This window comes from Rhipicephalus sanguineus, chromosome 2 (genome assembly GCF_013339695.2).
Source record: "Rhipicephalus sanguineus isolate Rsan-2018 chromosome 2, BIME_Rsan_1.4, whole genome shotgun sequence".
Classification (NCBI taxonomy): Eukaryota; Metazoa; Arthropoda; class Arachnida; order Ixodida; family Ixodidae; genus Rhipicephalus; species Rhipicephalus sanguineus.
The window spans coordinates 27,160,528-27,175,007 of NC_051177.1; the positions used below are offsets into that span (position 1 = coordinate 27,160,528).

Below are 14,480 nucleotides of genomic sequence, written 5' to 3' on the forward strand. Positions count from 1 at the left end.
ACGCACGAACGTACATGAAGGGAGTCCCCCCGCCCCCCTTTTCCTGAAGAAAACTGAAGTGCGCTGCTTGGATAGTGGCCAAGCTTTTGCTAGAGCTGCTAAGTTTTTGCTGGTAGTACTTAGTATGGCTAGACTTGGCTATTCTCCGGTTTCGGTCGGTTCTCCACACTACACACGTGTTACGTGGGTTTGGCAGAAACATGTCACGTGACTAGCTTTTACGCAATATTACGTATTTTAGTCACGTGACTAGCTGTTACATGGTTTTTGGCAGGACCATGTCCCGTGACTAGTTATTACGCGGTTGTGGCAGAAACATGTCCCGTGACTAGCTGTTACGTGAGGTTACGTGATTTTAGTAGCATTACTAGTTGTTACGTGGTTTATGGCGAGAGCATGTCACGTGACTAGCCATAGGCGTGCGCACAGGAGGGGCAGGGGGGGCGGCCGCCCCCCCCTAATCACCTTAGAGGGGGGGGGGCGCAAAATCTGCCCCGTACATTGGCCCTTCTAGTCACTTAAGAGTGAGGGAGGGCGCAAAATCTGCCCCATACATTGACATAGTAGGGGGGGGGGGCGCTGCGATGAAACCTTTGCCCCCTCTGATGGGTAACCCTGCGCACGCCTATGTGACTAGCTGTTACATGATGTTGGGATTTTATTCAGGTCACTAACTGTTACGTCTTTTCTGGCGGGAACATGCCACGTGGCTAGTTGTTCTGTTATTTTTTTTATTCTAATCACGTTACTAGCGGTTACGGGATGTGACATGATTTCAGTCGCGTGACTTATTGCTACGTGAGTTACGTGATTTCAGTCATGTGAAGAGATGTTGCGTGATTTTAGTCACGTGGCTAGCTGTTACGTTGTTTTTGGTGGGAACATGCCACTAACTAGCTGTTACGCAGTGTTGCGGGATTTTAGTCACGTTACTAGTTGTCACGTGATCTTATGTTATTTTTTTTGGTCACGTGACAGACTCGGTCATCACAGCTGTTGCATTCCACGCCGGAGATATCGGCGCATGTGTTGCGGGAGCGAAGTATAAGTTGAAGAGTACGAAGCGAGCGCGTACTAGTTCATGATGATGATAATTCCGGTTCGCACTACTCGGCGCCTCTTTGGCTGCGCCTCTGAAGCCTTATGCTAACAACCACCTAAGAACTTTTGACGTCACTTTGCTTATAAATAGAAAATAATCCCGTGTAATTACAAAATTTTGCTATCCAAACACGCTCAAGAAGAAAGGAAATTTGCTCTTTTTTCTTTTTTAACAAACTGTATTTCATAGATTTGCATTCGGTATTCAAGAATCAATTCATTATTCTGTGATAATCGATCGCCTTCGTTAAAAAGATATCGCTAGTCGAATTCCTCTAGCCTTTATTATTTTCTCTCTTCTCAGATGAGCCCTGTATTCCTGAACCAATGTTTGCGAAGAAAAGCTTTCTTTTTTGAGATCATTTTTTTCCCGCTTCAGTTATCACGGTCAAGGGACTCCGAACAGGTAGCGCGCTCTATGGAGGAACCTTGCAAGCACTCGTCTAAGACCTTGGCGTCCGAGATCGGTGGTGTGCGAGCACGCCCACATGTGCAGCCCGAGACACCGTACATTAAGCTTGAGGTCTATCGTCATGGTTGGACTTATGATATCCGACCAATCCTGTCAAATACGGCTGGCTCACATATCCGTGTTGGCGAAATGCGGAGAACTCTGATCACGCCAGCGGGCAGCGAGAAGAGTAACTTGTCGCCATCAACGTCAAAATGCATTTAAATGACCTCAAAGCAGGCCCGTAGCCGGGGAGGGGGCGGGGAGGCCTAGCCCCCCCCCCCCCCCACCCCCGCGTGGCCTTCTGATGGAGGGGTGTGTTTTATCGAAAATAAATAATGAAAGTGGGTGTTTTTCAAGGCCTTCAGCAAGTCCCCCCCCCAGAAAAAAATTCCTGGCTATGGGCCTACCTCCAAGATCACTGGTACGCAGCGCCGTACGATAATAACCCTACTGCATAAAATATTGGCAAATGCGCGGTACGTTGTTCTTGGGCATTAAACGCATGACTCAATCCATCAATCATATACGCTTATGTTCTCTAATTGAGTTGTTGCTGTTCGACATTTCTGAATTTAAAAGTCTAAAATTTAAATCACTGTGTGCGAAAAAGGAATAAAACAAACAGCGTGGACACTTCTGCAAAGAGTCGCCCTTTTGTTGGTACTTCAAGTTAGGTTTGCTCGGCACTCACAGTAGCGATGAACAACGTCATACACAAGGAAGAGGGGCACTGGCGTAGCCCAGGGGGTAGGGGGCTCATACACCTCCCCCTCCCCCCGAGTTTTTTCGGTTTTGCATGTGCATGCACGCACACATACGAACACACGCATGGGCATACAAAAATGGTGGTTGAACATCCCCTCGCGTCGCTGCGAAAAAATTTCTCTCTACGCCCCTCCCGAGGGGCATAGCCTCACAGCTCTTCGGCATAGAGAACCATACGATCCCATCAGCAATTATTGAAGGCGATTGAGTTATTTGTCAACGCTTTTCCTCACCTCAGCCTCGATGTCTCTCTCTCTTCTTCTCGGCTGAAGCTACGCTGCACTATGTTTCTGAACCATCTATACTCATGCCTTCTCTCTCTCTCTCTCTCTCTCTCTCTGTCTCTCTCTCCTCACACACAGGGCGAACAAGGCGGGCAAAACAGAGGGCAGATCGCAAAACTCAATGCGGAAATAGCCCTGAGGACCTCCCTCCCAGTATAGTGAGAAAATTCGGTGTTAGTACCATGACTCTGCTTCTCTGCACTACAACTACGCTTCACCGCAATACATTTTGTATGCTTCACTGCATAATTATTTCGCCATGCGGCAAAGCTAACTTTAGAGACCCAATGTATTGTCGTAGTCAGGGGTGTTGCGGGGTTCAACCCTCCTTCCCCACGTGATTTTAGAAATTTGCTTGGTTGTGTATACGCGCACACATGCTTTCTTCGGTATATATACACGCAAGCGCACGCGCAAAACATACATAAATGGAAAAAAAGTTTCTGGCTACGCCCCTGGTTCCCAGCATCCGCAGAAGTGCAGTGTGTTCGTAAATCCAGTGTTAGAGTGTTAGGTTTAGCTTTTGTAGCCGACGGTCCATGCAATTTATCGGACTTCTTACAATCCAAAATCTGTGGCTCTAAGCAGTTTACCAAGATGGCATCGCCGTGGCCTATTTACGGATATCCGGCAAAATGTCGGACTCTAAACGTGTATGGGCGTATTTCCTGAAGCACGTATGTATAGGCGCGGTCGTTTACGATGTGACACACCGAGTTTCGCGGTTGGCTTTGCGGAAAGCGCGCCTCGTTGTTCTTTTTAATGGACCGCTATGGCAAGATGTGATAGCGTTATCTGCGAAGCGGCAAAAGATCAAAGGGAGCGGCCGCCGGAAGCAACAGATGTTTCTCAGCGGACATCAAAGGCGATCGCTCGCGCCCAAGTATCGCCGGCACCACTGTAACGCAGGCTTTTTTCTCTGTGAGATCTACCAGCCCTAGCCAAGGTCCAGAGTACCGTTGACGCTAATGCCGCCGCATTTCTCTCGCTAATTGAAACCGCTTTCGTTCTATATATGAATGTTAGCAATGATGAATGATGCAAAGAAACAGAAATCATTGAGGAAACGTAGAGTTGTGGAATGTGATCACCGCAACAAGGACACGCTGGAATGGTAAGGAATGCATCATTGACCGCATGCGCGCGATTTTTGGGCTTGTGTGCGTGTTTGCGTTCGCGTGTACTTAACAGGATGGCTCTATGTTACATCCCACCGTAACAGCACGGCTTCACATCGCAATACGTGCCTTACTCATCTGGGGCCTGAAGAATCACCTTGTGTTTCGAAATCGAACGGTAGAGCCTCAACAAACTGGAGACATCCCTAGATGTTCCCATAAGCATGCCGTATATTGTGTGGCGATCTGTGGTGCTTATATCAAAAAGTTCTCTCTGAACTCGGACATATAATGTGTATGTACATTGTATGAATATAATATTGCTTGAGCATTCCACTTATTTAATTTGCAAAGCGGCACTGAAGGCTTTATGATAGGAGTATGTCACTGTGAATGGTTACGAACATGAGACGGTTGCTTCAGTTTGTTACCCCATAAATAACTGCAGCCATCTGTTGTGCCTATAGTCACTAATTATCAGCTACAAAACGCAGGGTGTCGGCCAACTACATCGTGTCGCCGGGCGTGTGCCTTCCCCGGTGCACCTTGTACCAGCATTACCTGGACCACTGCCGCAGGAGCTCGAAACCGCCGATGGGAGCCGCGGCATTCGGCAAGGTTGGTGAAGTTGTCCAAAGTTAATGATGACTCAGTTTTTCTTTCTTCTTTTAGTCATAATTTTGAATCGCGCATATCTCGATGTATTGCCGTGTACATTACGAAATCGAGTGATGTTCTCGTCATTTTTTATGGTGTTATATATCGACCGCTATAGTCGACCTTCGAACTTATCTTTTTTGCTTTCTTCCGCTATTGCGGTTATATGTTCATCTTTTTGCGTCTTATTCTCATTATTTCCATTGTGTTATATGAAGCAGCAAGACCTGCAAACAGATTTGACGCCTTCGGCTTACCTAAAGATTTCTCGCTCTCTCGTGCTAAAGCGCTTTGTATACTTGGTCGCCGCATACACTGCTACCGGTAAGTCCATGGAAGCTTAGCTTCGGGTAATTTGAGTTATTTGTTTCAGTTTTTCAAACTTGTTTTCCCGATGGATAAGAAAGAACGCGTAAAGCAACGAACATACGAAGCCTGTGTTTCGCACTCTTATTTTGACTCTGAAAGTCTGGGGGGCCAGAAATTCAGTTTTAGTGCAGCTATAGATTTCGAATCAAAGAAAGTTTGTAGGTAGAAGAAGAATGAAGGTTGACAAAAAGTGTACGTGTTCTGTTGTCTTTCTCTTGCACAAACATTTCATCGTGATTTCGTTTCTGCTAGCCCCATCAGTCGCGGGATCGAATCCCGGCCGCGGCGGCCGCATTTCGATGGAGGCGAAATACGAGGCCCGTGTACTTGTAGATGTAGGTGCGCGTTAAAAAAACTCCAGGTGGTCGAAATTCATGGAGCCGTCCACTGCGGTGTCTCTCATAAACAAAGCGGGGTTTAGGGACGTAGAACCCCAACGATTATATTAATAATCTCCCTTCTGTTCAGCTCATACGACAGAAGTTCCCGGCAGTTACGACAAGGAGGCTCGGAACGAGGGGGCAGTCGCGGTGAGTCTCTTGCCCAGCGGTGCATGCATATCAATCTTTGAGTTCATGACATGTCACAACTGCTTAATACATTACTGCTTTATCCGCGTCTGGCAAAAAAAAAACATTACCAATAACAAAAGGAATATCTTGGTTCCGTGCAGGTATCACTATTACGGTATAGGCCTAAAGCCGACGTCCTTCTACTACGATCAGGCGTACTGCGGCAAGGACATTACAAGGTAATCATCGCAATGTGCAAACGTTGCTTTTAGGCTTTGTCTTTTTATCCGTCGTGAGCGTCGCTCGTACTCGGTAAAGTCAAAGTCAGTACGATTCGACGAATTCGGGTCCATACGCGGCCAGAAATCAAGCTGATGTAAGCAGCAGTCCAGGTCTGCCCAATTTTGAGCATATTTCAAAAGAGTTAAGCGACGCTTTTCATACTCGGAGTGTTTGTAATGTATGGGTACACATTTCTTAGAAATACACACTGCATTCATTTAAGCAACACAAAAGTCCATAGGCAGACGGAGAATCCATGTGATCTACGGTGGCCAATCCGAAAGACTCGTGTTTGTTAGGCGAAACAGTGGCAGTGCCCGTACAATGTATCTTTGGCCCGCCGATACGAAGCGTATACAAGCATTGCTGCGCGACAAACCTGAGCCCCCGTTGCCGACATGTTGGTTCCAACCTGAACCATCTCTACTCACTAATGTCGATCTTGCATAATATTTTCTTGCCTGCTTATCGATGATGGTTGAATTGAAATAAAACCTCGGCGCTTTAAAACTGGCCGCATCTTTGATGAAAACGCAATCTCGCGCGGGTGAGCGGCAACGATGGTTGTCGCTTTCTGTCGTCCCTCAGTTTTTGACCATTTATGAACCAGTTAAAGTCGTCTGAACTGGTTCGCTCATTTAGGGTTATTTCACCGCAGAAAACGTTAACTGTAACTGGGTTCGATTCACATTTTACTAGGCACGCAGGGATTTCCCTTGTTCGTTTTATTATCTGATAACCGATGATGTTCGTTGTCCGGCAGAGAGTGTTTTTTTTTTTTTTTTTTGAGAACTTCGCTGAAACATTGTGAGTGTCGCTTTGGAACAGTTAATGGTAAATGTTCAAGCTGACACAACTTAGTTATAGTGATTAATGTTTAATATTGAGCGACCACGGTTGTATCTCTGTAGCTGTGACATAAAGATATAGACCGCGGACAACATGCCGTAGCCTTTATGTTTAGTGTGAACTGCGTTCTTGACTTGCTGAAATACCGTGATTGCATTGTAGTTTGACTCTTATGACACGCTCTTTTCTTTATTCAAGGTTCTCGGGTCAGAAGGTCAAGTGCATTGAGGTAAGATTTAAATTCTTCTCGTTAAAAAGAGCACGGAACAAATCTTCTTTCTTTTATGTATGCAACAGGGAGAGCAGATCAAACAACCAGCGCCTTGCACAAGCCGCAAGAAATGGATGTTTATTCCTGACGTTCGAGATTTGAGCCCTACAGAGACTGTCGATTTGACAAAGGTTCGAGATCCAATAAAACCCTTGACTTTGAACTGTCTTCAGAAACAATGGAGAGCTTGCGACTGACACACGTGGTTCATACGGCAATGGCTAAATCAGCCATTGCCGTATGAAGCACGTGTATCAGTGTATGAAGCACGTGTATCAGTATTGATGATGAAATCCATCATCATTTTCATCATCACCGTCGTCGCCATCATCAGCCTATCTTACGTACTGTGCAGGAAGAAAACCTCTCCCAATGATTTACGACCCACCCTGTCCTGCGGTAGCCGATTCCATTTTATGCATCCTAATTTCTTAATTTCGTCCTTCCATCTAACTCTACCATCCTCCGCCGCGCTTCGGATCTCTTGGTATCCATTCCGACACTCTCACTGACCATCGGTTGTCTGTCCTTCTCATGGCGTGACCTGTCCAGGTCCATTTTTTCCCCTCTTAATGTCTACTAGAATATCGGCTACTCATGCTTGTTCTCGGATCCACTCTGCTGCCTTCCTATCTCTTAGAGTTATCTTAGAGCCTATCCTTTCTCCGTTCCATTGCACGCTGGGTGGTCCTCAGCTGCTTCTCTAGTTTCTTCGTTATTTTCCAGGTTTTCGCTCCATGTTTTAGAACTGCTTCTCTCACACTAAATTTCACTTTCCGAGAGAGTGACTACTTTGGTGAGGCTATTCTCAGGCCATAGTGGCAATACTTTTACTGCGCTGAACAAGAATTATGAAGAATAATGTTGCGCATTGAGATGGACAGTTATTCCCGCAAATGCTGTTATCAAGACGCTTTTGTTCTTATATAGCGTATTCAATCTCGTTTCAGGCGGAGGGCTTCCTGTCCATGTACCGTGCACACTGTTGCAGCCTTCTTGATGCCATCCTGATAGCTGACTTCAAAGCAGTAAGTCTTCCTCTCAGTTCTAGTTCGTTTTTGTGTCATCCGCTAGTTAGTGAAAAGAACACTTACCTTAATAGAAGCCTATTAGGAACTGTTTTCATCACAGATTTTGAATGTACATTTACTTCGCAAGGTCTATAGCCACGTCATCCAGCGGGACTGTTGTAGTACGCCATGGTGCTGCGATGCTCAAGCAAGTGATTAGCACTAACCTTCGCGATCCCTATAACAAAATAACAAATCTGCGGAAGCTTTGAAACGTTTCGCTGCGCATTTGAACAGTAGAAACGTTATATTACAAGATTCTGACAGCTAAAAGGTTGGCTGGGAATATAGATGCAAGCCATACTCTGCACCTGTGCCCTTACTATGCATTTTCTCAAGCTTTTCTCAGCTACGTCTCCTAACCTTTATGTTCTTTCCTCTCTTTCCTAATCATTTAATGTTGTTACAATAGCGAGTCCGACTCCATGCCTGCCTCAACGGTAGTTCACAGTGGAGCTGTGAGCAGTCACACATTTTTCATCTCTATTCAAGGTTCAAGATATGGTACTTCACTTCTGGAGCAGCCTTCAGGAAGTGTTCTTGTCGTTGCTTCACAGTGCCATTGTATGTGACATTGTATCCGTGTGGGACGACTACCTCTACGCGGTAAGCCTTCCGAATGATGCTTACGAATATTAAGAACCAGATTGCAAAAAATGTAGCTATCTTATATTGGCGAACGCGATAGTCCCTGACACGTCATTAACCCTAAAACTGTCGTAATTTCTCGTCAATCCACTAAGGGCCTGTCGCAGAAATGCAGTTAGCGGTCTTACGACCGAAGTTATTTACGTAGTAACGTCATCTGTTATGATCAAATAGAGGATCAAATACAAGACAAAATTAATTTTGTTGCGACAACTCATCTCTATGTTTTTTTAGATATATAAGTAACGAATTATGACAAAAGTTGCAGATGCCTGAAACACACAAGAATCGAGTAAAAGCGCAAATTTGTTTTTGTTTTTTTCTAACAGGCAATGCAAGAGATTCTGACTCCCAGAGAGATTCAGGAGCTACCGCAAAGGTAGTGGCCTTGCGAATTAGGCTCAGATAAACTAACATAAGAAAGATTAAGGCTGTGGTAATTTTGCTTTCATTATCAGTTTTCAACAGGAACTCAGCCTTTTCACAAGTCAGCTTCCCGACTGGCTGCGCAGTGTAATTCCAGCTTCGCTATTACTTCAAACAAAGATCAGAGGCAAGTGGTCTTGCAGTCACCGCATGATAAAGGTACTGAGGTGCTAAGACGTTACTTTTTTTTTCTTCTGCGTAGTTCTTCAGGAGTGGACCAAGGTTTTCAAGCGACAGATGTCGTTCACAAAGCTGGCGCAGGTGGAGTGTCACCTTTTTTGTGACAGCATACCAGTGCATCGTGTGACTGTGCGAATTCTTTCTCTTTTTTTATCTTTCAGTCATGTCGAAGTGTGCTATCGAATGCCTGCTACACGCAAAACATGTTGGACGACTTGAGCAAGCTTGTAATGGATGAAACCGTCGAAGAAGCCTTCGCCTGCCTTCAGAATGGCAGAACGGCATCTGCCATGGGTAAGGCGTGGTCTATGTTAAATGTTAAATGTCTTTGCTATTTCAATGCACCCCTAAAAAAAGAATGAAAATCTGGAGTTTGTTGGAAACTGTGCTCGGCGCGGACGGGAAGACGAAGAAGAATAATAGCGGAGCGTGGGCTTTACTGGTTTGGACAGTTAGATGTACGCCATGTCGAGACGGTATTGCGCTGAGCGCGCGCCAATAAAGGCTGCAGGGGGATTTTCCCACAGACGTAGTAAAGTGTCCGTAAATTATCAACACTGGAAACAATGCGGCAAGCGTTCGCAACAGCTTGAAATAACCTTCTCTTGAACAGTAGTAAAGCTGGTCAGAGCAGTCAAGAATTAAGATGAGCCTCTAGCCTCATACGTAATCAAGAAGCAACATGAGCATGAACTAACATAACACAAGAATGGTTCTGCAGGAGAAGACACTTTCGAGTAAAAGCATCTGCTTGCATTTTAATTTGCGCTGTATGCACACCACATGCCATTTAAAAACGCTTCAACGTAACTTATTATTTTTTATTTATTTACAAGTACTGCAGGCCCTATTCGGGCCCAAGCAGGAGTGGGTACATCAATATACAAAAACAATACCAACAACAATAATTACAACTGTCGCCAACGTATATTGCAGAATACATGTTTACAATCAATAAGCAAAAAATGTGCTTCGTAATTCGGCTCGTAACAGTAACATAACAGTAAGAAAACATGCACACACAACAATTCAACACATAAGGCAAATGTATCAATAAGACTATGCATCACATGAAAAAGCGAACGCAAGAATCAACCACCTTCATTGCGACTCAGTATAAAAATTATTTTACGCTAGGGCTTCTCTAAACACTGCACTTGCGAGCTTCGTGCTTCCGTGTTTCAGGGGGCACATCGCTATACATTCCTTATTAGGAGGCTGTGTGACGCATTAAATAGAACCACCACATCTAGATCGTAGGTCGACTACTTCGAACGTTGACGTCACCTTGCAGGAGTTGCTGAGTTGCTCTCGCTATTGAAGAAGCACGCCTCGGTTGAAGACCTGACTGAATGGATGGACATGGCTCTCGACAATGCCGCCACCGTGCGTCGTCACTTCTGCTTTCGCGCTTGCACCTCGTAACTCCAGTAATGAGCATGCTCGCGCACTTGATATCGTCGCGTTTCCCGTTGCTGTCATTTTCTTTCTTTCGAAGTTTTGATGCTTGTTTGCAAATTTCTTTGCATTGTGGTCTTCCTGGCATATCCGAGACAGGAGGCAGGACATAGCGGCACGATGCATTGTCGCAGCGTTATATACAAGGACTTCATGCTTTCCTGGATGCTGCTTTTCTCAGCCATCATGCGGCACTTGACCTTGTCCCGGGCTCAGAGCTTTGGTAAGCGGTGGAAATTCAATTCTATTTCTCTCTTCGAGAGATCTGTAAATATAAGTGTTGGTATATCGGCTTAAAAAAAAAAAAGCCCATGCCAGATTGCTTGTTATGCGCGCGTGTGATTTATAACCACTAAATACCTTAAAAGCACGTCCACATAGACCAGACTAAATGAACATTTCATGAGTGAACACTTCACAAACGCACACTGCGGGGATTATCGATTCAGCATTGCGCATATTACCTCGCCGTTACTTTGCAGCTTGTTGTGTGCAATAGTGCGAACGTTGACGCCGCGAGTTAACCGTACCTCAGAATGCGTGCATTCGCAGGTCATGTCCACATGTTACGCGTCATGATAGAGGAGTACATGCTACTCGCCTTCGAGACGTCTGTTGGCAAAGAATCTAGACTCCAAAGGCAGGAGAAACTGTTAACGTGGGCCAAGGATCCAGGTGAGATTGAAGTGAAGGGCTTTACGGGCTGCCATCGATAATTGTGAATTCTTTGTTATAGGTAAGTTTTCATTTGCAGTGGCTTCGGAGTTCGACGCGCTGCATGAACATACGAGCAAAAAAAGAGTGTAATTTACGGAAGTAGCATTTCAGGCAGGTTGGTAATGGTTTATGTTCGAGGGTAAGCGCAAAAAGTGACAGCTAGAGAGAGACCTAAGTAGAGTGGTAGAGTTCTGCTGGCGTATATATGGCGCTTGCATGCTACCCTGTAAATGGAAGAGGATTGAGGATAGAAAGGCCCTAGGAGCAAGAGGGCAGCAAAGGAAAAGAGTATATATATAAGGAATAAATATAGCACGGCGTTCGTTGATTATGCGCAGTATATTTCCAAACGTTTCGTCTGGAGCACCAGATTTTGACAACGTTTTTCTTCGTTATACTACCGGAGCCTGCGGGATTCCTTTGCCACAACTACTATATATGTATAATACGATCGTAGAGTGTGCAGGTAAGATGTTTATCAATTACGTTAATGTCTTCGAGGAACATGAAAAGAAATTTTCAAACTTAACTTTACTGCGAAGGAGAAGATGCTGGACACTTCAGAGATATTGTGGTGCTTGGGAAGTTGAGCACATTATCTTGTAGGGACAAGTTCTACCTTCTCTGTTACCCGGACATTCAGGAATGTTTGTTTTTTTCCTGATTACTAGTGCGCTGCACCCCTCACGATTATCAGAACAGGAACTGAGCGTTTTCTAGGCTAAATATTTTTGCGGCACTTTTCAGGTACATAGATTAACATAACAGCTTAGGTGGTCGGCTTGATGGATGTGTTACCTTAATGCTCCTTTTCAATGACTTCGCTGCTGCTACAGATGCTGTGCGCACCGGAATGGCAACGTCGTACGCGGCTCTGATTTTTCAGCGTGCATGCTGAATTCGTCGAACTCACTTCAGCAATGTTGCTGTTTTAAATAAAGGTATAATTCCAATAAATAGGTTCACAATGTCTCTGCAGATCACTTTATCGGACAGTTAATTTAGGACGTTAGAATGAACATCAGCGTTCCTGCATAAAGGTCATCGTAGTCATAGGCGTGCGCATGGGAAGGGAGGGTGCCCCCCCCCCCCTTATTCACATAAGAGAGGGGCGCAAAGTCAGCCCCACACATTGACATAATAGGGAGGGGGGCGCTGCGACTGGTGGGGGGGGGGGGGGCGCAATGTCAGCTCCATACATTGACATTATAGGGGGGGGAGGCGCTGCGAAGAACCTTCGCCCCCTCTGGACGGGAACCCTGCGCACGCCTATGATTGTAGTAGTAGGAAATAGGTGTTCGAACAAAAATCTACTTGCATCATGCCAGGCAGGAAAGGCAGAAATGAAACAAGCAGTAAAAATTAGTATTGAACTTAAAGCGCAGCTTATAAAACATAAATAGTAGCACAAGTTGCAATTTGTGAGAGTTAACAAATGGTAACAATTGAAATGGCCCTCAAGCCCGTCAACATAATATGCATGAAGTAATCCACAGATACCAAGACGTTATATAACACACACTGCAATTTCGAACACTAATGGTGTCACTAAATAATATCCAACTGCAAAAATGTAGTACCAATGCCTTCATAGCGCGAAGGCCTGTCCACAAATTGGCGCGACATGCAGTTTTCTGCAACGTATTGTGTCTATTCAAACATTATAATTCATTCTTAAACGTCGAACTGTACCGTGAGCAGTATATAGTACATGGTATTTTAATTTCCCCCAACCTCTCATGTCATATTCTGGGTGTTTGTCACTTCTTTTGTTGAAAGCTTGCACTGCGGTAACGCACGCGTGTTGCGACGCCACCGCCAGCGCGCGGCCAAAATTCATACCATGGGTCGCGTGCGGTCAGCCTTTGAGATTTAAAACGTGCTTTGCTCCTCTTGGTTGCTGGTAATTTCGGAGGCAAAGTGATTTCTTGTTCTCCTCTGCCTCCGGGACCATCGTGTTCAGGACTGCGCCGGTAGCGGGCCAGTAAACGCATATCTCAGAGGCTGCAAATGGCGCAACGGTGTTTCTCCTACGTGTCGTCCGATGCCGCCACAGTGCGCGCACGCTGCCTGCTGGCGTGCGGCTGCCGGCACTGCCGGCAAACGCTGGCACAGAGTGCACGTAGCTGCAGGGTAGCTAGCGTCGTGGCGTGGCATAGAATTATCGGCTCTTGTGACATCCCGCGTACTCTCCGTGGTGGACGTATAGCGTGCAGTCATGATTGAAACTGTAGCTTTTATGTTGAATTTGCGCCGCTTGTTATTTGTAGCTCACTCAATAAATGTATTTTGTGCTTAGAGCTCACTCGGACTCAGACTCACCAAAATTTTCCTCGACCTGACTCACTCGGACTCAGCCTTACTAAAATTTGTCTCAACCTAACTCACTCGGACTCAAACTCACCAAAATATTACTCACCCGGGCTCACTCAGACTCACGGCTCGATCTGAGTCTAAGTGAGCCTGAGTGAGTCGACTCATGACTGAGTTTGCCGACTTATGACTGCGCCTGATGCCGTTTACTGCAGTTAGCGCTCAACATTTCTTATTGTGATCACGTGATGCGTGCGGATCAGGAGCCTCGTGTCATTGCATTGGTGATCGTGGTCAGGATCACGTGATTCAGTGCACATGCTGACACGAAGCACATTTAAAAAAAAAAAAAAGTAGTGAGAAGATAGTAACTGCAGCATTTACTACTCCCACCCCAACTTTACTACGCGTCGCTAACGCTTTACTACTATAGAAATATGTGAGCGGTAGTAAACGCTGTCATTACTACTCAGTGTTTCGCGGTTATAGTAAAGGTTACTACTTGCGTACGGGATGGCTCAGTAAACGTTACCTTACTCCCTCTACTGGCATTAGTATATTATGCTTTGATTTGACGGTCATGTGGAATATTAAGGCAAACTGTAATTCTCTTCATTATGTCGGAATAACAGTTTTGTGCTTCGGTAAGGTGTAAGAATCTGCGTCCGAAATATCGATTATATGTCCAAGTTCATGGCGGCTTACAAGTGCAACGTGGGCTACCCCACCATAAACTTACATATCACCTTCATGTTACTTAGGCAAGGGCGTAGCCAGAAGTTTTTCCGCGAGGAGGGGGGGGGGGAATAAGGGGTTCAACCCCTCCCCCCGAATTTTTCAATTTTGCATGTGTATGTATACATGCAAACGCATACAAATGCACGCACGAACATACATAAGGTATGGCTGAACTCGCACCCCCGAAAAAAATTTCTGGCTACGCTACTGCTGCATGCGCGTTCATGCGTGTGTTTGTTGTGCGTGCGTGTATACATGCATATTCAAG

General features: G+C 45.4%; 1 protein-coding gene across 1 annotated transcript; it reads left to right on the plus strand.

The window, feature by feature from the left end:
* The first annotated feature begins 3,602 nt into the window (after positions 1-3,602).
* On the plus strand, positions 3,603-12,106 carry LOC119381129 (DNA-binding protein RFX6). The gene is made up of 16 exons (XM_049412163.1): positions 3,603-3,718; positions 4,217-4,340; positions 5,217-5,278; positions 5,422-5,499; positions 6,590-6,620; positions 6,689-6,793; positions 7,613-7,690; positions 8,225-8,338; positions 8,710-8,759; positions 8,839-8,933; positions 9,009-9,067; positions 9,148-9,280; positions 10,281-10,372; positions 10,544-10,667; positions 10,997-11,119; positions 11,998-12,106. Exons 1-16 carry the CDS (start codon positions 3,624-3,626, stop codon positions 12,057-12,059), a joined length of 1,425 nt encoding a protein of 474 aa, XP_049268120.1. The 5' UTR covers positions 3,603-3,623; the 3' UTR covers positions 12,060-12,106.
* Positions 12,107-14,480: the final 2,374 nt, after the last annotated feature.